At 42.9% G+C, this 25056-nt stretch overlaps 1 protein-coding gene across 10 annotated transcripts in view; it reads left to right on the top strand.

Annotated features, from left to right (window-relative positions):
• The window catches only part of pik3cd (phosphatidylinositol-4,5-bisphosphate 3-kinase, catalytic subunit delta), a 209983-nt gene that overhangs the window by 140341 nt on the left and 44586 nt on the right, over positions 1 to 25056 (top strand). For all 10 annotated transcript variants that reach the window (XM_048615265.1, XM_048615261.1, XM_048615262.1 and 7 more), the window contains 2 exons: positions 7253 to 7342; positions 22749 to 22970. In XM_048615265.1, coding sequence (XP_048471222.1) covers positions 7253 to 7342; positions 22749 to 22970 — 312 coding nt within the window. The remainder of the gene's footprint in view (positions 1 to 7252; positions 7343 to 22748; positions 22971 to 25056) is intronic.

The raw sequence follows: 25056 nt of genomic DNA, 5'->3' as shown, positions 1-25056 counted from the left end.
AGGCTGCCTCGAAATTATTTGCCCAAGAATCCTGGCACCATATTTTATAACTGGTGGATGTCTGTTTAATAATTTCCATGACTGTTTAAATGATATAACTCATTCAAATTCAGCAAAGATTTAGAGTCATACAGCATGGAGACAGGGCCTTTGGCCCAAATTGTCCATGACCAACCAGCTTCTTTAAACTGAATTAGTCTTATTTGCCTGAGTTTGGCCCATATACCCCTGAACCCTTCCTTTTCCTCTACCTGTCCAAATGCCTTTTAAATGTTGTAATTGTACCAGCCTCTACCACTTCCTCTGGCAGCTCATTCCATGCACGCACCATCCTCTGTGTGAAAATATTGCCGCTCAGGTCCGTTTTAAATCTTCCCCTCTCTTACCTGAAACTTATGCCCTCTAGTTTTGAACTGCCCTGCCCTGGGGAAAAGATCTTTGCTATTCACCCTATCTATGCCCCTCATGATTTTATAAACTTCTATAAGGTCACCCCTCAGCCGCCAATGCTCCAAGGAAAAAGGTCCCAGCCTACCCAGCCTCTCCCCATAGCACAGACCTTCCAGTCCTTTTCTGCACTGAAGCAAAACAGTGTTAATCCAGTGGGGCAAGTGTCACCCTGTTTTTGACTCTTTGTCGTTGAGCTTGCTTAGACTTTGCATTGGACCATTTTCCGGAATTGCTTATGCAAATTAGGGCATGTAAAATGCTACAAATTTGGTACTTAGGTAGTGTCACAACAGATTATCAGGGAAAAACAAACTAGGAGAATAAAAGATTTGATTGCAGTGTTGTGAAGTTTTGGAAAACCTTGTAAAGAGGAGAAAGGAGAATAGGAGAAAGATTTTTTTTTTCTGAAGAAGGGTCTAGGCCCGAAACTTCAGCCTTCCTGCTCCTCTGATGCTGCTTGGCCTGCTGTGTTCATCCAGCTCTACACCTTGTTATCTCATTATCAAAGAGGAGAAAGGTTTCACTGTGCTAAACAAGCCAAAGCTGCAGGAAATCTCTGGCTGTAGTGGCCAGAGTCACCTGGAGCTTAAGGTAGAGTTCAGTGCTTTTAGGGACTTTACAGTATGAAGCTACGCTGCACTAATACAGAAGATCAGAAATCCTGCAGTGTTCACGGTTATAAATAGACAGTGGTAAGTGCATTCAATATACTGTGTGTGGTTAATAGTGTCTGAGATTCTAATCAGGAATACAGTAATAAAAGCAAATTCTGCCTGCAAGATTACTTAAATATAATAAACTAAAAGAGATCAGGTGCTTCCGTGAATATAATTTACATTTGATGCCTCACCCTTAGTTCTGCCTTTGAAGAGGTAAAAGGAACATTGGCTGTATTTTGGCGATAGATTTGGCGTACACTATCCTTTCATTCTCATGGATGACGCGACATTAAACCTGATACTGTCTTCCTTTTCTGTCAGTGTCCTGTCTGGCCCTTTGTCACAAAAAGGAGTCAACACTTTCCCATTAAAGCTAAAGAAATAATATGCATTCTACCCTTGGTCCGTACATGAGAATAGTTCAGAGAAACTTCACTCATTCGATTCTGGAGGGAATGAGTTAATGAATGAGGAGAGGTTGGTCCTGAAGACATTGGAGTTTAGAAGAATTGGAGGTGATATTATTGAAATATTATAGACCCTGCGGAGACTACCAGAGCGAATGGTGAAAGGACATTTTGCCTTGTGGGAGAGCCTTAGAACTAGACCCAGCTTAGAAATTATGGATCGCACATATAATGAAGACCATCACTAGAATGTGGAATTCTCTTCCCCAGAGAAGTATGGAGGCTGGGTCATTGAACATGTTCAAGGCTGCGTTAGACAGATATTTACATTTTAAAAAGTGCTGGAAGAATCAGCAGGTCTGGCAGCATCTGTGATGAGAGAAAGCAAGTTCAGTATGACCATCAGAATTTAACTCCCGTTCTCTCTCCAACGATGCTGCCAGACCTGCTGAGTTTCACCAGTGCTTTCTGTTTGTGTTTCAGATCAACAGCACTTTGCTTTTCTTAGACAGATAATTGATGGACAAAGGAATCAAAGATTACAGTGGGTGGACAGAAAGGTAGAGTTGTGATTGCCATCAGATTAGCCACAATCTCATTAAGTGGCAGGACAAGTTTGAGGGACCAAATGGCTTCCTAATTCACATGGTCATATGCTGCGTTAACGTACAACAGTTTGAACCAGGGACGGGGGTGAACGAGAGTTATCTTTAGGGCCCCAGTGAAAGGTAACTTCAGGGGGAGGATGGGGGGATGGTTGGTGCCTGTGCTAATTATGTTTGACATCTGCGTTTCTGGATATTGTTTATGAACATAACTGGATTTGACTGCAGTGTTACCAGAAATGGAATCCCTCAGTGATGGGGTTTGCATGTGAACTCTGACAGAATGTGCAGACTGGGGAGGTAGATCAGTTCCTGTAGTGTTGGCCCCTACAAGAAGTCAGCCCTGTCAGGGGAGAGGCATGGGAAGGAAGAAACTTGAGGAGGGGCCAAATGGGATGAGCAGAAACGAACACCACCCTGAAGTAAATGAATATATTTAACACTGAGACAAAAACAGTAAGACTTCTGGTGTCTTTTGGTTCATAGTTTTAATACACAATCTTGCCAAAGATGTTTTTTTTCTTTTCCTTGTCCTCGGCACTTCTCATGTGTGTTTGTGTGTATGTTTTGCGTGTATCTGTGAGCGTCTGTGCGTGTTGTGTGTATATGTGTGTGTTTGTGCATGCATGTGTCTGTGTGTCTGTGCATGTGTCCGTGTGTGTGTGTGTTTCCGTGTGTGTGTGTGTCCATGTCCATGTGTGTGTGCACGTGTATGTGCGTGAGTATGTGTGTGTGTGCACGCGCGCTACAGGCACAAACTAACTTCAGGAAGCAACAAGGAGAAGAATTCCAACGTGATTTTTTTGGCCTTTCAAAGACATTTGCTTTAATGCCACTTCCTTTGTGCTTTCTTCTTTAAAAAAATTCAGCATTACAATATCACCATTATTCACAGGTTGAAAACCAGCTGAAAACATGACAAAGCTCCGCTGTTGGATCTGCTTGTAGTTTCACAAAACTCCAAGCGGAAGACATCACATGCTGTGTACTCTGTGACCTTCCAGATAGAATGGGAACAGCATTTTGTTTTTATTCATTCGTGGGATGTGAACATCACTGGCAAGGTCAATGTTTATTGCCCCTTCCATTTACCCTCAAGAAAGCGATGGTGAATGTGTGATATAATCCTGTATGAGGAGGGTTGCTGTCCTCGCTAAGCTGAGCCCTGCCAGGTTTACTAATACCCACATTACTATCTGATGCCACTTCTACTTATGCCACCCCTAGTTCTGGTGGTCCAGGGGAGGCCCACCAGCTTCCAAAGTATTAACAGCATGAAGGAAGACCACATGTGAAGTGAATGGATTTCAGATCTTCAATGTCAGGAACATTTTGTGTGTTGTGACAGTAACAAAAGAGAAAAGCAGCCAAGTGCAAAGGAGAGAAACACAGGGGAAATGACCCAGCGAGTTGCAACTGATGAGGAGCAACACAATTGATACACAAAAGCACTGCAGCATTAGCACCACGGATCAAAGGCATACAAAATGACAAAACTCATGCTAAGCAACAAAGTTCTGGGAAATAGAGCTCCTTTCACAATGTTACATGGAAAGACAATAGGGACATATTTTCAACACCAAGTTGGGGAAATCGCAACTCAGCTGACTCACCTTTGATTTAAGGGCCCTGTTAAACCCAAATTTCACCCCTAATGTGGGCACCCAATTGCATCGAGCCTCATCAGCCCCAAAAACTGAGCCCAAGGCTGGATGAGCACCAAGGTGGGCTGGTCAGAGTGACCACCACCATTCTGTCAGACTGTGTTGCATTTGTTTTAGAAAATATTTAGCCCTCACACCCCATCATGCCCTCGTCAACACTCCATGGTCCCTCAGACCCGATCTGACCCTTCATATCTCCTCCCACCCTCATGAGCCCTCATATTGCCTTTGCCATTACCATAACCACTCACAGAGAATGCTGGTGAAACTCAGCAGGTCTGGCTGCATCTGTGGAGAGAGAAACAGAGTTAACGTTTTAGTTCTGGTGTGACTCTTCTTCAGAACTGTTCTGCTCTTTCCAGCGTCTGCAGTACTTTGCTTTTAACACGATTGCTGCTCACCCACTATCTACCGTGGGCAAACTTCAGGAGATTTGAAACAATAAAGAACAAATTTATAATCCTCTAACAATCTAATGTAGCTCTCACTTATTCACACTTGAGAGTGAAAAAACAACTCATGTTCATGAAACCCATGCAAAACTGTTAACTCTCATCAACGTATTCAGTCAGTTATAAGAACAAGTTTCTATTTAGTTACTACCTTAAAGACAAATAATCCTTTAATAGCCTCTTAAAAGTGTTAATCACACCCTGAATTTGAACCTCCTACTGAGATAAGTGCTGGAAGAACTCACTTAAAAATATGGAACTATTTGGTCATAATATATCCTACATCAGATGGCCTGTAACTCAAAGTCATAGAGTATATGGCAATTTTTATTTAGTTTAATAACTTAAGGTTGTTTGTTTTTCAAAGATATGTGGACTTAAAGAACTTGAGATTGTGACACTTAAACAGACTGTTTCCACATTTCAAGTGCGCTGTCTGCTCATGAGGTTGTGACTTCTGCATTTAAGAAGCTTGAAATTGCAAATTTGGCGCCCAGTTTGAACTCTGCTCTAACTCCAAATGACCCTACTGAATTTGGCCTTCCCTACCCTGTGATTCCTACCCCGCATGTCCCTTTCCCCATTGGCAGAAAGAACACTTTCAGTTTTGCATTTTCATCTGCCTTTCCTGGCTGGGAAGATGGAAAGCTGGACTTTGCCAAAATCTGACAATCAATGTTATTATTATGGGTGTGGATTCTTTCCAAAAAAGGGAAGAGGAGTTAAATAATTCCCAAAATTAAACATGTCCATGATGGAACTACAGGGAGTTGTGAACATAGCCCAGACCATCACACAAGACAACTTTCCATCCATTGACTCCATCTATACTTCTCCCTGCCTCAGAAAGTCTGTCAACATCATCAAAGACCCCTCCCACCCCAGTAATAATCTCTTCCAACCCCTTCCATCAGACAGAAGACACAAAAGCTTAAACACATCTACCAACAGGCTTAAGAACAGCTTCTTGCCCGTTGTTATTAGACTTCTGAATAGACCTTTCAAATTTCAAATCCAATATTGATCTCACTCTTTGTGCACCTTCTCTGCAGCTGTAACTTTGTATTCCTCACTCTGTTCTACCACTCTATGATCTTTGTACGGTATTATCTGCCTGTACTACACACAAAACAAAACTATTCACTGTGCTTAGGTACATGTGACAATAATAAATCAAATCACAGTCAGATGCCTGGAGGTGATATGTAATTAACAATCTGTTCTGCACTAGTCAATTTCACCGTGAGAGAGAACTATGACTTTAAATTCCTTCTTTAAATTTGGCAGAGCAAGAGAAAAAATAGACTGACTCTTAAATGTTTTAAAATTGGGAGTGATTCGTCGAAGTGTCAAAAATCTAACATCAAACCCTGATTAACAAGCACCCTGATTCAGTATAAATATTCCATTTTACAATTTAGTGCTGTTCTGTTCATCCGTTTCCTTTTGAACATTCTGTACACATTTATTAAGTTTGTCATAGGAGCCCTCAAACACAAAGAGTGGATTCAGTGATAAAACAAAATGCTTTTATTTTTCAAAAGAATCCTTTGAATATAGGAGTTGGGAAGTCATGTTGAGGTTGTACAGGACATTGGTGAGGCCTCTTCTGGAATTCTGTATCCAGTTATAGAAAGGATATTATTAAGCTGGAGAGGATTCAGAAGAGATTTACCAGATGTTACCAGGTATGGAAGGTCAGAGTTTTGAAGAAAGGCTGGATAGGCTGGGAATTTTTTCACTGGAACGTAGGAGGTTGAGAGGTGACCTGATAGAAGTTTATAAAATAGTGAGAGGTATAGATAGAGTTAATGGTAGTTGTCTTTTCCCTAGAATGGGTGATTTCAAGACTAGGGGGCACATTTTAAGGTGAGAGGACAGACATTTAGAAAAGACACGAGGGCCAAATTTTTTACACAGAGGGTGGTTCATGTGTGGAACGAACTTCCTGAGGAAGTGGTGGAAGCAGGTACAATTACAATATTTAAAAGACATTTGGATAAGTACATGAATAGGAAAGGTGGAGGCATATTAGCTGGGAGCAGGCAGGTGGGACTAGTTTAGTTTGAGATTATGTTCGACATGGACTATTTGCACTGAAGGGTTTGTTTCCGTGCTGTACGATTCTATGTCTAAGATTGGTAGAGAAAGATTGATTTTGATCTGAACTACTAAGAGTTGCACCTTGTGTTTTAAATAAAAGTTGTTTTGCAAACTTAAATGCCATTGCGATACAATGGGCGAAAGGATGGAAAATATTTTCACACCCTTGCACCATTCCTGCCAAAGTGTATACTCTTCAACAGTTTATATGGTTTCAACATTTTGTCATCACTGCTGAGGTGGGCAGGAGACTTGCGGCATTTAGTGGGTAACGTCAAAATGCAATTAAAATTTCCCAGGTTGTATGTTGGGGGGTAGAGCCCTTTGGAGGAGTGGGTTAGGGGGAGTGTTGCTGAGGCTTTATTTGGTACCTTCTTTGGCCCATAGAATCTAGCAACCCCTATCTTTCAGATAGGGAAGTTCGTCAACCTGAAACATCCACTCTGTCTGCCTCTGCATAGATTCTGCCAAACCTGTTGAACATTTTCTCATTTCTGTCTCAGTTTTCCAGCGGTCACAGTCTGCAGTGATACTGTCGCCTCTGTTGACTTAGAATCTTTAACAAATGAAGATACACTTTGTATATCCTGCACCGCCAACCAAACAATTCATTACAGTCTGTCCATAGAAACATTGATCAGACCTAAGTAATGCCCACCACCTGAATATAATTAAACACCCAATTAATGAATAGATTAATCTGAGAGAGACAACATGTAGAGTTATTGCATCTCTTTATTGTTAGTCATCCCAGAGAAAGTATGCCGTTTCTGAATAAGTGTTTCATAACACACTAAATAAGTAACGCTATCTGTCTTGATCATTTGCAGTCTGCCTTCCTCATTCTGCTCCTCAGAAATGTAGCAGTTGGCACCTCGTGCAGAAATTGACGTACTTTCTTGCTTCCTGCAGCAATTTGGAACCAGTCTGTGGAATTTGGAGAAACCGTTTACGATCACTTTAATTTCAGGGAGCAAAGTAAACGCAGATGAAGGAATGAAGGTTGGTACTATCTTCTCATTCTCACCAGCACAACACCCCCCAATCCCTGCAACTGCTGCCCATCCTTGTTGTGAACTTCCCAAATTATTTACTGCATTAACTGATTAATATATATAGATTGCTGGTCATATGACCTCAACCACAAATCCACATTAGTGTTGCAAGCTTTTTTGCAAATTTCAGATAAAAGCACAGGAAGTGTAGAGGTTTTGTGTTCAATCCTCCTGAAGCAAGTATTTCTTCTTAGAAGCATGATTTCTCGGTAGTAAAATTTCTTACTTTTGTGGTTGAGAGTTGCAAGGGGGAGTTTGGCCCTTGCATGAGTGAAAGGGAAGGGGGAACCATTCAGCTGTGTGCCTGCCCCAGTTTGCAAGAAGCTGGCTTGTCATCGTATGTTGTTTTTCAAAGATCAGAAAGAGATTAGCTAACTGTCAGGTGTTGTTTTGAACAATCAAGGCATTTTAAACTGTTTGTTTCAGAAAAAAATCTTGTAATTCAACCTCAAAAAAAAGAGGTGATGTGGTTTAAAAACTGCCAGTGCAAAACAGCTTCTTTTTTCAATGAAACTTGTCAGTGCACAGACATTTTGGGTTGCTAACTCTGTTGCCAGTTTCTGGAGGTGTGATCGCATTTGCTTCTGCCATTGGTCTCTTGATGTAGCAATGCCCATGGTGTATCGCCTTCCCACACCAACTGGGAGAGGGCTCTTTGGGCTGAAATTTCCTTGTTGTGCCACGATGCCGACTCCAGCCTGTGTCCTGGAAGTGGAAGGATGCCCTCACGCGCTTCCCAGAGTCAGGAAATCTCCTCGGGAAGCTCCATCCAGTCAACGATGGCAAGTTACCCACCGAATCAGATAACCTGAAGTGAACCCCCCCCAACCTGGCACCCTCACCCGGAGGGAGGCAGGCAGGCAGGCAGAAACGAGGGGGTCTTCGCGTGAACACAGGGCAGAAGGGGCTCTGCACCATGGTGAACAATTGAGAGTCGTGCATGACAACAGTTTTCGGGCCATCAGGGAGGAAGGGAACATCCCCCCAGCCCCACACGTACACAGCAAGATCTGTGGCCAAAGCTGTGTGGCTGTTGTATCCCAGCAGACCCTAGCTAGGGTCATTGAAAGCAGGTATTAAAAAAAAATTGCCCTCCCTGTCCCTGTCCCATTGGCGGTGTCTGACCTCAGCAAGGAGCCTGTTGGCTGATGGGAAGATCCGAAGACATTATCATTATTCCCCCGAATGGCCCATTGTTGGGTCTAATCAATTGTCCGCCACTGACCAGGGATTGTCCTCTGCTGCGTTGATCCCACCTCTGGCAAGAACTCTCAGAGGCAGGAACACTTTGGGAAGTCTACCAAAGGGACTACTTCCCAACTCTTCTCCTGGTCTTCTGTCCAAACCAAGCTCTGATGGATTGGGGATATTCAGCCCATCGTTCCCTGACTGGGTGATCCTTGACGCTCAGTTTCCAATGTTTTTATAATTTCAAAAGAAAAAACAGGTAGTTGTTGCAAAAACTTGTTGCAACGCTGCAATGACATTTTTCCTCAGGTTTAGACCATGAGACACAGAAGCAGAAGTGGGCCACTCAGCCCATGGAGTCTGCTCTTCCATCCAATGAGATTGTGGCTGATCTGATAATCCTCCTTTCCACTTTCCTGCCTTTTCCCCATAACCCTCAATCCCCTCGCTGATTAAAAATCAGTGTCAGAACTCACACATCACCAGGTTATGGTCCAACAGGCTTATTTGAAATCACAAGCTTTCGGAGCACTGCTCCTTCATCAGGTGAAGTGAATATACTGAACAACCCAGCCTCGACAGCCCTTTGTGGGAAAGAATTCCACAGCGACATCCCAGGGAATGACCTGCAATTTCCTGGCAACCCACTGTCCATCCCTGACTCTGAGGTTAAAATGAGAGTTTATACTGAACCTCTTTTAAATTCTAAAGCAGGATTGGAGTGGCGTGTGTTGGGGTTGAAGCTTTGTATAAAATGCAAAATCTCGAGCAAGGTGCAAAGTGTGTTTGTAATTTGATCATTTTGAAGCAGCGCAGAAAATGATGGAAGAATAGATGGCATTTTGATGAACCCAAAATCTGCACCTTATGTATTTTGTGAAATGTATTAATTGAAATTTGAGATGGCGATGGTTTTGAAAAATGTGCAAATAATTTAATTAATTTGTGGACGTCACCTTATTCTGATGTAAGGTATTCAAAAATATAATGGAGCAGATTTTCCACTTGAATGTCTCGACTTGGAGCACTGCCCAAGTGGAGCAGTGAGATGGAAATGTATCACAGGCGTGCAATCTTCCTTGGCCCACTTACCTCAACCTTTGTATGCCACTGTCAATGAGGACTGTCTTTTTCATGGTAACGTCAAAACATTGCAGAAAGAGTTTTGGCCCATATTACCAGGGATGGCATTCGCTCAAAACAGCTGGCCACCTTCTGACGGCCACACAATGAGGTGCCTGCTTTCATCCAAACAAAATGTACTGGAGAAACTCTGTGGCTCTGGCAGCATCTGTAGAGAGAGAAGGGTCACTAAACTCAAAACATTAACTCTGTTTCTCTCTCCACAGATGCTGCCAGATGCGCTGAGTTTCTCCAGCAATCGATCTATTTGTTTCTGATCTTCAGCATTTGCAGATCTTTGGTTTATTTCAGAGCGAGAGTTAGGCTTCAGTTTACACTCAAAAGGATCAAATTTAACCGAACAGCCAAATGTTTCCCAAAGCATGGGCGATGTATCTAAGTTTCTTCGTATTGTAGACGCGTGGAATCTTTGTCAAAGCTAATGATTTGTGAGATGAATGAATTCAGCAGGAACAGCATTTTCCAGGCACGTGCAAAGGCCAGGCCTCATGGATCTGGAAACCCTGCCTCTTCACAATATCGCTATCCACGGAGAGATCCATCAGATCATTCTGCTGTTGGAGTGCACTGTCCCATTCCATGTGGCTGTTTCGTCGGGAAGAGTGAGGAGCAAGCTGGGCTGCCAAGTAGAGTGGGATTAGCAACACAGGAAGTGAGTGGGAGCGTTTAGGAATGTGTGGCGTGAGCCCAAGATGATTGGAACTCAAGCTAAGCTTGCCAGGAGAACATTCCCCTCCAGGTCTGAGAATGTCTTTGTGACAAAATGTAAAAAATGAGTGGTCGAGGAACATGCATCCTGTTTTGTTTCATTAGGCATAGATTCTAAGAGAAGATGAGGGGATTGACCCGACCTGGGAGTGGAGCCAATGAGAAAGAACCATAAATGTTAACCTATGCTAATAGAACTTACAAGGCTTGCTTATAATTATTTACAGCACGTTTCACACCTTGATCATTTTAAATGTATATTTTTTAGGATGCACCTTACACATCTATTGGCTTTCCAAGTCTGGGACCATTGAGGGAGGTATCTTTAGAAGCAACTACTTAGAGAATGGTACTTGCCATTTCAGGATTTGCAATTTCAAAATTGACCGATTTAATTGCTCGTTTTTTTGTTTCTGTCACAAGACTATTCTGTTGTGATACTTTCTGGCTATAGTTTGTAGCCAGTCAGATATTTGCTGACTAACAGCTGAGCCATCAGTGTACTTTATGACAATTCCAATGTAGCAGTTCCCATGTGCAAGATTTTTCGAAAAATCTGGCACAGAAATGAACCTTAGAAGTGTAGCCGTGTTAAATATCAAATAGCTGACATTTGGGAAATATTTTAACTCCTACAACCCTTTCCTCCTGCCGCACTTTAAGCAATAAAATGTTTTTTTTTTAAATAATCTTCTAAAGCACTCCCACTCACCGCAGTTCATGCAGCAGCACTGTGGTTACTTTCTTGCAACTATCGTTTGAGTTCACTTGTTTCATTTCTCGGGGAGGAATGTAATATCCTGACATACGTAGAATGATAGAGTCTTACAGCACGGAGATGGACCCTTCAGTCCAACCAGTCCATGCCAAACATAATCTCAAACTAAATTAGTCCCACCTGCCTGCTCCTGGCCCATATCCCTCTAAATCTTTCCTATACGTGTACTTATCCAAATGTCTTTTAAACGTTGTAATTGTACCCGCATCTACCACTTCCTCAGGAAGCTCGTTCCACACGCAAACCACCCTCTGTGTAAAATATTTTCCCCTTATGTCTTTTTTAAATCTCTCTCCTCTCACCTTAAAAATGTGCCCCTCATGTCTTGAAATTCCCCATTCTAGGAAAAAGACAACTATCATCAACTCTATCTATACCCCTCATTATTTTATAAACTTCCTTCAGGTTACCTTTCAACCTCCTGTGCTCCAGTGAAAAATGTCCCAGTCTATCCAGCCTTTCTTTGTAATTCAAACCTTCCATACCCGGCAATGTCCTGGTAAATCTCTTCTGAACCCTCTCCAGCTTAATAATATCCTTCTTATAGCTAGGCAACCAGAATTGGACACAGTATTCCAGAAGAGACCTCACCAATGTCCTGTCCAACCTCAACATAATGTCCCAACTCCTATACTCAAAGGACTGAGCAATGAAAGCAAGGATGCCAAATGCCTTTTTAACCACCCTGTCTATATGTGATGCAAGCTTTACTGAATTATGTACCTGCACCCTTAGGTCCCTCTGTTCTACAAAACTACCCAAGGCCCTACCATTAATTGTGTAAGCCCTACCCTTGCTTGTTGTACCAAAATGAAATACCTCGCATTTATCCAGATTGAATTCCATTTGCCATTTTCAGCCCATTGACCCATTGATCAAGATCCCTTTGTAATCTTAGAAAACCTTACTCCCTGTCTACAATGCCACCAATTTTGGTGTCATCCACAAACTTACAAACCATGCCTTTTATGTTCTCATCCAAATCATTTATATGAATCACAAACAGAAGAGAACCCAGCACCGATCCCTGTGGAACATCGCTGGTCACTGGCCCCCAGTCCGAAAAGCAACCCTCCAGCATTACTGAGATAACAAGGTGTAGAGCTGGATGAACACAGCAGGCCAAGCAGCATCAGAGGAGCAGGAAGGCTGACGTTTCGGGCCTAGACCCTTCTGTGTTCATCCAACTCTACACCTTGTTATCTCAGATTCTCCAGCATCTGCAGTTCCTACTACCTCCAGCATTACTGTCTGTCTTCTGCCATTAAGCCAATAATGTATCCAATTAGCAAGCTCACCCTGAATCCCATGTGACCTAACTTTACTAATTAGTCTACCATGCGAAACCTTGTCAAAGGCTTTACTAAAATCCAAATAAACAATGTCTACTGCTCTGCCATCATCAACCTTTTTGGTAACTTCCTCAAAAAACTCAATCAAGTTTGTGAGACATGAATTTCCTCACACAAAACCATGCTGACTATCCCTCGTCAATTTTTGCCGCTCTAAATGTCCATAAATCCTATCTTTTATAATCACCTCCAACAATTTACCCTCAATCAAAGTCAGATTCACAGGTCTATAGTTCCCCAGTTTCTCCTTACAACCTTTCTTAAACAAGGGTCCAACATTAGCCACTCACCAGTCTTCAGGCACCTCACCCACAGTTATTGATGATGCAAATATTTCTGCAAGAGATTTCGTAATTTCCTCCCTTACTTCCCACGACATTCTGGGATACATTAGATCAGGTCCTGGAGAATTATCCACCATTATATTCTCTAAGACCTCCGGAACTTTCCCTTCTATAATGTGAACTGTTTTGAAAATATCAAAGTTTTTTTCTCTGCATTCTCTAGACTCCACTTCTTTCTCCACAGTAAAAACTGATGCGAAATATTCATTTAGTATCTCTCCCATCTCCTGGAGTTCAACACGAAGATAACCTCCTTGATCTTTAAGAGACCCTACCCTCTCTCTAGTTGCCCTCTAGCTCTAATGTATTTGTAGGATCTCTTTGGATTAACCTTAACCTTATCTGCCAATGCTCTCTCATATCCCCTCTTTGCGTTCCTGATTTCTCTCTTAACAATGCTCCTGCACTCCTTATATTGATTAAGAGATTCAATTGAACCAAGTTGACATTATCTAAAAAAAAATTCTTATTTATTCTTGACTAGGACCTCAATGTCTTTATTCATCCATTGTTCCTTAATCAGCCTTACCCTTCACTCTAACAGGAACATAATGCCTCTGAACTCTCGTCATCACACCCTTGAATGCCTCCCACTTGTCAGACGTCCTTGTACCTGCAAACAATCTACTCCAATCAGCTTTTGAAAGTTCTTGTCTCATACCATTAAAATTTGCCTTGCTCCAATTAAAAACTTTAACTTTTATGATAATAATAAAATTATGATGGCTAGACTCAAAGTGTTCCCCCACTTTTACCTCAGGCATCTGTCCTGCCTCATTGCCCAAAAGAAGGTATAGTATCCTTCTCTAGTAGGAGCATCCACATATTGATAAAGAAAATTTTCTTGAGCACATTTGACAAATTTTTCGCCATCCAAGCCTTTAACACTACAGTAGTCCCAGTCAATATTCGGAAAATCAAAACCCCCCGTTATGACAACTTTATTATGCTTACATATATCTGAGATCTCCCTACATATTTGTTTCTCAATTTCTCTCTTACTATTGGGGGGCTTATAGTACAATCCCATCAAAGTGATCGTCCTTTCTTATTTGTAAATTCTACCCATATGTTTTCACTGGACAATTTTTCAGAAACATTTTCCCTAGTTACAGCAGTAATGTATTCCTTAATCAAAAACGCCACCACTCCCTCCTTACTTGCCTCTTTTTCCTTCCTTCCTATACCCGGAAAGGTTTGGAAGGATATAGCGGCCATCTCTCAGCCAAGTTTCTGTCATAGCTATGAGGTCCCAATCCCATGTTCTTAAACATGCTCTGAGTTAATCAGCCTTACCTGTAAGAGCCCATACATTGAAATACATGCAGTTTAGTTCTTCAGAGTTACTACATACTCTGACCCTCTCTTGTCTTTCTTTTCTAGTTGATGTGTTCTCACATTCAGAACCTACTCCATCAATCCTTCCATTTACACTGCTACTTAAGAGTTCCTCCCCTTGCCTTCTCTATCAATATAAAGTCTCCCTTAATAGAATGAGCAAATCTCCCTGCTAAGATATTGTTCCCTTTCCAGTTTAGGTTAGATCCATCATTTTTGACTAGGTCTTTTCAATTCACATTCCAATCATCCAAAAACCTGAATCCCCGAACAATATCCCAGCTCTTCAGCCATTGATTTATCTCCTTTAACCTTTTGTTCCTTCCCTTGTTTGAATTTGACATTGTAAGTAATCCAGAAATTACTAGTTTTAAGGTTTTATTTTTTAATCTTCAACCTAGCCTCTTAAATTCACTCTGTACTGCTTCAATCTTTTCCCTAAAAATGTCGTTCCTACCAATATGTACAATAATTTCTGACCTCTCAATGTCACCTTTAACAATATGCTTGAAACATTTAGAAACATCCTTAATCCTAGCACCAGGAAAGCGATAAACCATCCTAAATTTACACTCACTGCCACAGAATTGCCTGTCAATGCCCCTGACAGGAGAGTGCCCTATGATAATAATTCTATTAAATCTTGTCAAACACTGCCTAACATATATGATAGTGATTTCTGGATAATTTTATTCATTTTCTTTTGTGTCTCCAGGGTGTATTGCATTTCCAGGAACAATCAGTCTTATTTGAGATTGGGACAGATGACCTTGGCTGCCTCTGCTTGTCAGTAGCTTAGAGTCAGTGTCAACTTTGAAAATTGGTCAATTCCTGAAACTGATTTCCCATTATCATCAATCAGGAGTGAGAGATTATGGTCTGTGTTTGTCACTGCAGCATTGGGTATTTGATGCAAGTGACTTCTGTTCAGATGTATTGCATTTTGGTACAACAAACAAGGGCAGGACTTATACAATTAATGGTAGGGCCTCGGGTAGTCCTGTAGAACAAAGGGATCTAGGGTTTGGGTACATACTTCAAAGAAGTATGTAGAGAGGGTAGTTAAAAAGGCATTTGGCACGCTTGCCTTCATTGCTGAGTCCTTTGAGTATAAGATTTGGGAAGTCATGTTGAGGTTGTACAGGACATTGTTGAGGCCTCTTCTGGAATACTGTGTTCAGTTCAGGTCACCCAGTTATAGGAAGGATATTATTAAACTGGAGAGGGTTCAGAAGAGATTTACCAGGATGTTGCCTGGTATGGAAGGTTTGAGTTATGAAGAAAGGCTAGATAGACTTGGACTTTTTTTTACTGGAGTGTAAGGGGTTGAGAGGCGACCTGATAGAAGTTTATATAATAATGAGAGGTATAGATAGAGGTGATGGTAGTTGTCTTTTCCCTAAGATGGGGAATTTCAAGACTAAGGGGCACATTTTTAAGGTGAATGGCGAGAGAGAGTTTCACAGAGGCATGAGGGGCAAATTCTTTACACAGAGGGTGGTTCATGTGTGGAATGAACTGCCAGAGGAAGTCGGGGATGCAGGCACAGTTACAACGTTTAAAAGGCATTTAGATAAGTATGCGAGTTGGAAAGATTTGGAGGGATATGGGTCAGGAGCAGACAGATGGGACTACTTAAGTTTGGGATTATGTTCGGTATGGATTGCTTGCACCAAAGAGTTTGTTTCCGTGCTGTATGGCTCTATGATATGACTCAATGAGACTGGATGACCATGATTTCTCAGCTTGAGCACGTCATTACATCGATCTGAACTTAGTTAGCTGGGGGGATCAGTGCGTTCTTGTTCTGACTCATGCCCTTTTTGAGCATTGGATGTTGAGAAACAGGACAAGTGGAGGTTTTGAGCATCCGGCCAGGAATGGAGGATTTTAACCCCGAGTGGATAGGAAGGATCTCTTTCCATTGCCACTGAGATTAATAACCGGGAGCACAGGATTGGTAAAAGGATTGGAGGTGGCTAAAGGGGTAACTTATTCCCCCGGGGATAAGAGGGCTCTGGAGTTCACTGCCTGAAAAAGTGCTAAAGGCAGTAACCCTCAACGTATTTAAAATGCACTTGGATATGTACTTAAGGTGGGGAAACCTACAGGCTATGGATCAAATAATGGGAGGTAGGATTAACCTCATTGGCTCCTTTGCAGCCAGCACAGATATGATGCCTCGAATGGCCCGTTCTGTGGCTATAAATCTTTCTCCTTCTAGGATGGCCGTTTACATACACAAGCAGTCAAATAATTTCTATCAATGAAACGAGCCAAAAAAACATATTGGGACCCTTATGTCAACCTTTGCGTTTTCCCCATGATTTAATTATTTTTAAAAATCATAGCAAGCACACCAGCCTCTATGGGAAAAAAGAGTGCTTAGCATTTATCTAATCTTCCAAGAGAACATTCTGGCAATGGTTCATCCTCAAATCTTGAACCACTTACTCTCTTTGAGAGTTCTTGGATATGTTGGATTGTTGTTTTGGTCTCCAAAGCAAATCATAATTTGCAGTTGCCATCCAAAACCTTCACAAGTGATCTCATAAATGTTGACCCAGTCTTGTCCTCACTCATCTTTTAATTTACTGTGGGAATAGTCTTGTATATTGACATCTAGTGGAGGAAGGCACAAACATTGATCAAATTGTAGAATTGAATAACATGAAATAGGACGTGTCGTATTTTGAGAGTGGAGATGCCTTAAGCAGTTCACATAGACTCGTGCTGTTCGGCGAATTGACTGAATATCCTGTCTTTTTTTAAAATTATTCACTCATGGGGTGTGAGCATTGCTAGCTGGGCTAACATTTATCATCCATCTCCCACTGCCCTGGAGAAGGCTACCTTCTTGAACCACTAACCTTCATGGGGTGTAACTACAGCTGCAATGCTGTTAGAGAAAGAGTTTCCAGACAGGATTTCAAGATTAGGGAGAGGAGAAAGATTTTAAAAAGACGCGAGGGACAACATTTTTACGCAGAGGGTGGTTTGCATGTGGAATCAACCACCTGATGAAGTAGGAGACATAGTACAATTACAACCTTTAAAAGGCACTTAGGTAAGTAGATGAACAGGAAAGATTTGGAGGGCTATGGGCCAGGAGCAAGCAGGTGGAATTAGTTTAGTTTGAGATTATGTTCAGCATGGACTGGTTGGACTGAAGAGTCTGTTTCTGTACTGTATGACTCTGTATTGTCCGAGGGATAATGAATGAATTTCAACATGTTCTAAAATCAGGATGGTGAGTGGCTTGCAGAGGAACATGCGTGTGCTGGTTTTCCCTTGTGTCTGCTGCCCTTGTCCTTCAAGAGGCTATGTGTCTAGAGGTGCTGTCAAAGGACCCTCAGTGAGTTGCTGCGGTACATCTTATAGTCAGTACAGCCTGCTCATCAGTGATGGAGGGAGGGACGAAAGGAGTGAGTTTTGAAGGTGATGGTTGGATGATGTTAACACAAGTACGCTGTCCCTTTTCCTGAAGTTGGCAATTGCTATAATGTAGTTCCTGAGATAGTGATAGACCTCCAGTAATTCTTCTCAATTAGTAAAAACCGAAAGAACTGTGGATGCTGTAAATCAGGAACAAAAACAAAGTTGGTGGAAAAGCTCAGCAGGTCTGGCAGCATCTGTGGAGGAGAAAACAGAGTTAACATTTCGGGTCCGGTGACCCTTCCTCAGAACTTCCTCAGTTCTGAGGAAGGGTCACCGGACCCGAAACGTTAGCTCTGTTTTCTCCTCCTCAATTAGTAGTTCATCCTCCAATGTGGGCAAGCAATTTAACCATTGGTGCATCAAGCACTTAATTTTGCTGGGGTTTCTTTGCATATTGTAAAGAAGATTTCAGTGTTTAGAAATGGAATATTTTTATTTTGGGCAGTCATTATGAACCTTAAAATCCTAAAGGAGAATAAATTTCTCAGACACATCTAGTTTATCTTCATTTAAAGCCTACAATTTATCTCTTCCAAAAATCCACAAACAGAATTGCAGACTGTTGTGGCACAGCAGGAGACCATTTGGCCCATTGTGCTTGCGCTGGCTCTGTTACCCAGTGCCAGTCTCCTCCCGTTTCCTCATTTTCCTACCCACCATTTCTAACTGAATAATCATTCAATGCTCTCTTTGAATGCCTCAACTGAGCAACTCGAAACAACTCCAGAAATTTTGTTTTCACAACAATATGAAAAATGAGATACTTGATTCACTAGGTTCAATTTTCCAGAATTCCCCAGATTCAGGGAAGGTCCCATTAAATTAGAAAATTCTGCTATACAAGAAAAAGGGGAGACAGAAAGCAGGCAACTACATATATAGCTTCATATATGTCAGAGACAAGATATTAAAGTAATTATTAAAGATGTTATAATGGGGCACTTTAGAAAAATTCAGGGTAATTGGGCAGAGTCAACATGGTTGTGTGAAAGGAGAGTCGTGTTTAACCATTTCATTAGAGTTCTGTGAGGAGGTAATGCTTGCTGTAGCTAAAATGAACAGGTGGATGTGCTGCATTTAGATTTGCAGAAGGCACGTCACAGGCGCCAAATCACAGATATTGCAGGGAAAGAAATAACTTATGGTGCAGGACCTAATACATCGGCATAGCTAGAGGATTGGTTAGCTAGCAGGATACAAAGCGGGTATATATGGGTCATTTTCATCGGTTGGCAAGATATTATGGCAGGTGTGCCACAGGGATCATTTTACAATTTATATAAATGACTTAATGTAGAGACAGAACATATGGTTGCTAAACTTGCAGATGACACAAATATAGGAAAATAAGTTATGAAGAGAACATGAGCTTTCAATGGGATATAGTTTTGGTCCAGTGAGTGGGTGAAGCGAACAGGTTGAACATAACATGAGAAAGCATGGAATTGTGTATTTTGGTAGGAAGAACAAGAAAGAAGCATGTTATGTTCATGGTGAGAAATGGCAGAGCTCTGAGATGCAGAGCGATCTGGTGCCCTAATGCATGAATCTCCAAAAGGGTAACATGCAGATTACAGCAAATAATTAAAGAAAGTAACAGATTGTTTATTGTGAGAGAAATTGAATATAAAATTAGGGAGGTTATTCTTCAGTTGTACAGGGCATTGGTTTGACCATTTCTGGAGTACCATGTAGACTATTGGCCTCCTCATTTAAGGATGGATGTAAATGTATTAGACCCAGTTCACAGAAGGTTTACCTGATTAATGCCTGGAATAGATGAGTTGTCTTCTGAGGACAGGTTGCATAGGCTAGGCTTATATTAGCTGGAACAAAAACAGAAATTGCTGGAAAAGCTCAGCAGGTCTGGCAGCATCAGTGGAGAGAAATCAGAGTTAACGTTTCAGGTCCAGTGACCCTTCCTCAGAACCCTGCACCCACTGGAATTTGGAAAAACAAGAGACAACTTGATTGATACATGGAAGATTCTGAGGGGCCTTGTGGAGACAATGTTTTGTCTTGCAGGACAAATTAGAACAAGAGGTGACTGCTCAAAAATAAAGAATTGCCCATTTAAGACCTAAATAAGGAGAACCCCTTTCTTATAGGGCCGTGGGTTTTTGGAACTCTCTTTTACAAAAGACAATGGAATCAGAGTCCTTAAATCTTTGTAAGGCCCAGTTAGAGATTGGAAGGCTATCAGGGTAAGCAGGAGTGTGGAGTAGCCAGATCAGCCATGATCTTATTGAATGGTGCAGCAGGATCGAGGGCTGAATGGCCTTTTCCTGCTTACAGTTCACATGTTTGTACCTGGACCGATACCAGGGCCTGTTTGTCAAGTTATTTAACAAGTAACTGGGGACAAAATATTCTCAGCAAGTTGTATCAAGTTTGTTGCATCACATGAACGGAATCTGGGGCTAAAAATCGTTTGAGATCATTTTTGGCTCAGATGGATATAAATAACTCGTTCAGATGAGACCTCAAGTTCTGAGGCTCTTTATTTTAGAAAAGAAAAGAGAATGATTCTTTGAAACAATAAACACATTCATTGAGCCTTCAGGCTTGTTTGCCGAAGAACTTATTGTTTTTGAACTTTAAGCTGCTTCTCACCAGTGACATAAACGTTGTTGTTGAACTGACCTTTCAAAAGGTTGTGCGTCACCAACTGTGAGTTTGGCATTCCAGTCTGAAATTAGGGGTTGGAAATGGCATCTCTGTGGTGTGTCACCATTGGTAGGAGACTGTTGGCTCCAGGGTCAAACCAGATTTAAGATCTTGATTACACATCCACTTTTGATCATTCTTGTTATCTTTTTCCCCCTTCTTGCTTCCCCTTCCTGCACTGTCTTCATCGCCAGTGGAGGAGTAATCAATCCGACTGCACTTATGCCCTTGCCTGGGTTGCCCCTATCTCTCTCCGCTAGGGGTTCATTCGAGTGGATCGGGTCATTGGTTTTATATTGGCGCTTCCACTCCAACCCTGAGTTTGTTTTTTGGTGTGGGTGGGGGGGTGTGGGGGGCGCAGGTGTGGGGGTTGCTCATGTCCTGACCTTTGCTGAGCATGTTGCAATTAGTATTGCAGACGAGATGAAGAGTTTCCCATGTGGGATTGTGGGTAAGAACCCACATCCTTCCTTTGTGTTTGCAAAATGCATTAGAGCAGTTTCCCCGGCTCTTTGATGCCCGTCCCCTGTTGCTGTGGCAATGGCACATGGCAGCAATCTATTTCCCCAAATTTCCCCTACGCACCCAGCCCCACAAACCCTTTCTGCTTGATTTCTGTCTTTCTGATGCCCACCCCTGCCCCCCCTTAATTTTAACGGTGTCACCACTGGCGGACATGCCTTGAAGTGGCCAATGCCCAAGCTGCAGAATTTCCTCCGTACCTGCCTCTCGTCTTCAGGTGTTCCTTCAAACTGTGCTCTTTGGCTAAGTTATAAGCCATCACATGTTGCTGGTGGTTTTGCAGGTCACACTCAGTGCTGCTCAGCCAAAAGCTTGTCGGTGCAATTCCCGTTCCAGGTTCTGAGCTCAGCAATTTAGGCTCATGCTCCAGTGCATGGCCGATGGAGGTGCTGCATTGTTGGCAGAGACTGTTTCAGATGAGATGATAAACCCTACGCCAGGCACAAGTAGAAGGCCCCATATCACAAGGCAGAGGACACATCCCTGGTGTCCTAGACTAATACTTATCCCTCAGTGACAAAAGTAGATGGTCCCGCCACCATCACATTGCTGCTTATGGGAGCTTGCTGTGCATTTCCACTTCAAAGCCTACCACATTATTTAAAGCTGTATGACTTCACTGGTCATTGTCAATGGCGCTGTGGAAATGCACGTTTTTCTTGCATCTGCATGAATATTTCCTAATGTGGCTTGGTGTCAGTGTTGCCTTATGACACACCAGGCAGCATTTTGGGCGTATTGTTTACATTTAAGGAGCTTTGTGGATATAAGTTGTTAATGTTGTTGTAAGCTGCTTGCCTTGAGTAAAGACACCCCTGGGGTGATGATGTGCCTTCAGTGTTGAAACGTGGGTTCATTTTGAACTGGTATCTCCAAACATTGATGCAGGTTTGAAAAACAGTGTGGTCAGGAGGGAGTGCTGCATTGACAGAGGTGTTGTCTTTCAGTTGAGATGTTAAGCTGAGCCCCTATCTACCCTAGACAACAAGGTGCAGGGCTGGATGAACACAGCAGGCCAAGCAGCATCATAGGAGCAGAGAGGCTGACGTTTCGGGCCCTTGGGAACCCTGCAGCCCAATGGTATCAATGTGGATTTCACAAGTTTCAAAATCTCCCCTCCCCCTACCGCATCCCAAAACCAGTCCAGCTCGTCCCTGCCTCCCTAACCTGTTCTTCCTCCCACCTATCCCCTCCTCCCACCTCAAGCCGCACCTCCATCTCCTACCAACCAACCTCATCCCGCCCCCTTGACCTGTCCGTCCTCCCTGGACTGACCTATCCCCTTCCTAACTCCCTACCTACACTCACCTTTACTGGCTCCATCCCCGCCTCTTCGACCTGTTTGTTTCCTCTCCACCTATCCTCTCCTCTATCCCTCTTCTATCCGCCTCCCACTCTCTCCCTATTTATTTCAAAACCCCCTTCCCCTCCCCCTTTTCTGATGAAGGGTCTAGGCCCGAAACATCAGCCTCTCTGCTCCTATGATGCTGCTTGGCCTGCTGTGTTCATCCAGCCCTGCACCTTGTTGTCTCGGATTCTCCAGCATCTGCAGTTCCTACTATCTCTCACCCCTATCTACCCTCTCAGGTCACTGGAAAAGTTTGTCCCGAGAACCACTTCAGAGAGGAGCAGGGTCTCCTGAAGAATATTTTTCATCCCCAATCAGCATCAGTGAAACAGGCCATCTAGTCATATTCACAGTGTTGTTTCTGGGGGTTTATTTCTTGCCAAATGGCTGTTGTGTTATTGTATGACGGAGCAGTGACAGCACGTATAAAAATGCTCTTTGTCGCTGTTAGTAGAGACCTCTCGCTCTCCTTAGGCAATAGTTAAGTGTCTGTTCTCTTCCCCCCAACCCCCTTTCCCTTTTCCCAGCTCGTCGTTCAGGCTGGGTTGTTTCATGGCAGTGAGATGCTCTGTAAGACAGTGTACAGCCATGAAGTTAACATGTGCTCCGAGCCCCTGTGGAACCAGAGTCTGGAGTTTGACATCAACATCTGTGACCTCCCAAGGATGACGCGGCTCTGCTTCGCTCTGTATGCCGTGATTGAAAAGGCTAAAAAGGCTCGATCTACCAAGAAGAAATCAAAAAAAGCGGTGAGTGTTCTTACTTTATTCCTGCCTTCATCAATACAATGTTCCTTTATGTGTAACAAAACTAGTATGAGCTCATTCAGAGATAGTCAGAACTGCCGATGCTGGAGTCGGAGATAACACAGTGTGGAGCTGGAGGAACACAGCAGGCCAGGCAGCTTCAGAGGAGCAGGAAAGCTGACGTTATGGGTCAGAAAGAAGAAGGGTCCCGGTCAGAAAGAAGAAGGGTTCTGCCCCGAGACATCAGCTTTCCTGTTCCTCTGATGCTGCCTGGCCTGCTGGGTTCCTCCAGCTCCACACTGTGTTATCCATGAGCTCATTCAGGTTGGGTGATCTGTTACCAATTAACTTCCAGGTAAGTTTTAAAGTTTTTACCTCCACTTGGTGCTTGCGGTTAGAGGGATCATGTTGTGCCACAGCAATGGGTGAAGAACGTTTCATGTACAGGGGGAGTCCCACTGACTGCTGGATGGTATTATTGTAACAGTCAGTGTGAATGGCACAGAATCTCCAGGGCATGTTGTCCCTCCGACAGGAGCTCAGGAAACCTTCTGGATTGATTATGATTTAACAGACAGTATCCCAGATTAACAGCTGGACTCTGAAGTTTAAACTTTCAAGGAGAGAACACAGAATGGGTGTGTGTTCCCTGGGATCTCAAAGGATCCGGTGCAATCTGAACAAAGTTTCCACGTTAGTAAGGGGAATGGATCGGGTCAATGAAGTGGAATTATTTCCACGGCTCAAAAAGCCTAGCACTAGGGACGTAGTCGAAAAATCACAGCCGCCACAGCTTTCTGAAGTGAAATTCGGAAAAGATTCTGCTCTTACAGGACAGGGTTATGTGGAGGGGTCAGGTATTGGCTACTGGCAGGAAAATCAAAGTCACCATAATCCCAGTGGACCAAAGGGCCTATGAAAAGGGGAGAGATAGAGACAGAGACAGAGAGACAGAGACAGACAGACAGAGGCAGAGAGAGACAGAAACAGACAGAGAGAGAGAGTGTGAGACTGAGACAGACAGGGAGAGAGAGAGACAGAGAGACAGAGACAGACAGAGAGAGAGAGGTGAGGGGAGTGGTGGTGTGGTTAGCCTGAGGATCACCATGCCTCAGGAGGGGTTGAGAAGCTGGGACCTTCACGGTAACAGGAGCTCGGTGCTGTTGGAATTTGCAAATCAGCTGTCCAGCCAACCGAGCGAACCACTGTCTGAGCGGGTTAGTACCAACAACAACACGTTCTCCCTTCTCATTCCTGCTGCTGTGTAGCCCTCAGGGCTCCATGCACGGCAGTGTCTAACAGGATCAGATGGTGTTCCCATGTATCTGATATCCTTGTCCTTTTAGATGGCAGTGGTCATGGGTTTGGAAAGTGCTGACGTGCAGATCTGTGCAATTTCAGCCTCCGTTGGAAAATCCAATTTCAATTCAGCAACAGTTGCTAGTTATATTTTTATTCACTCATTGGGCCTGGGCATCACTGGCTGGGCTTGGCATTTATTGCCAATTCCTAGATGCCCTTGAGAAGGTGGAGATGAGCTGCCTTCTTGAACCACTGCAGTCCTTTTGGTGTAGGGACAATGTCATTAAAGCAATTTTTAGGGCAGGAAGTGTAGTTCAGAGGAATGTCATTGGACAAAAACCATTGGCACTGAGCCAAGGAAAGGAGGTATTGGTACAAATGACCAAAGCATTGTCACAGAGTTATGTTTTAAGGACTGCACAAGGAAACGCAGACAGGGGATGAGTTTTGGGAGGGAATGCCTAGCTTTAGGTGAACAGAGGAGGTGAGACCTGGAAGTGAAGCTGGATTGAGATTTCAGCCAGAGCCCCAGTGTGGGATTCACCTTAGAAAGGGCTTTAGCAAACACTTTGTGTGAAATAATTTAAAAAGGCTCTGTGAAATAATTGTACAGATAAATAAATTATTAAATGCAATGGGACTCCTATAAAAAAAATGAAAGAACTGCGGATGCTGTAAATCAGGAGCAAAAACAAAGTTGCTGGAAAAGCTCAGCAGGTCTGGCAGCATCTGTGAAGGAAAAAACAGAGTTAACGTTTCGGGTCCGGTGACCCTTCCTCAGAAGTTC

The sequence above is a fragment of the Rhincodon typus genome, chromosome 31, assembly GCF_021869965.1.
Source record: "Rhincodon typus isolate 14 chromosome 31, sRhiTyp1.1, whole genome shotgun sequence".
In the NCBI taxonomy this organism is placed as follows: Eukaryota; Metazoa; Chordata; class Chondrichthyes; order Orectolobiformes; family Rhincodontidae; genus Rhincodon; species Rhincodon typus.
Note: the sequence above shows the minus strand (reverse complement) of the source record. Positions and strands in the feature narration are given on the sequence as shown.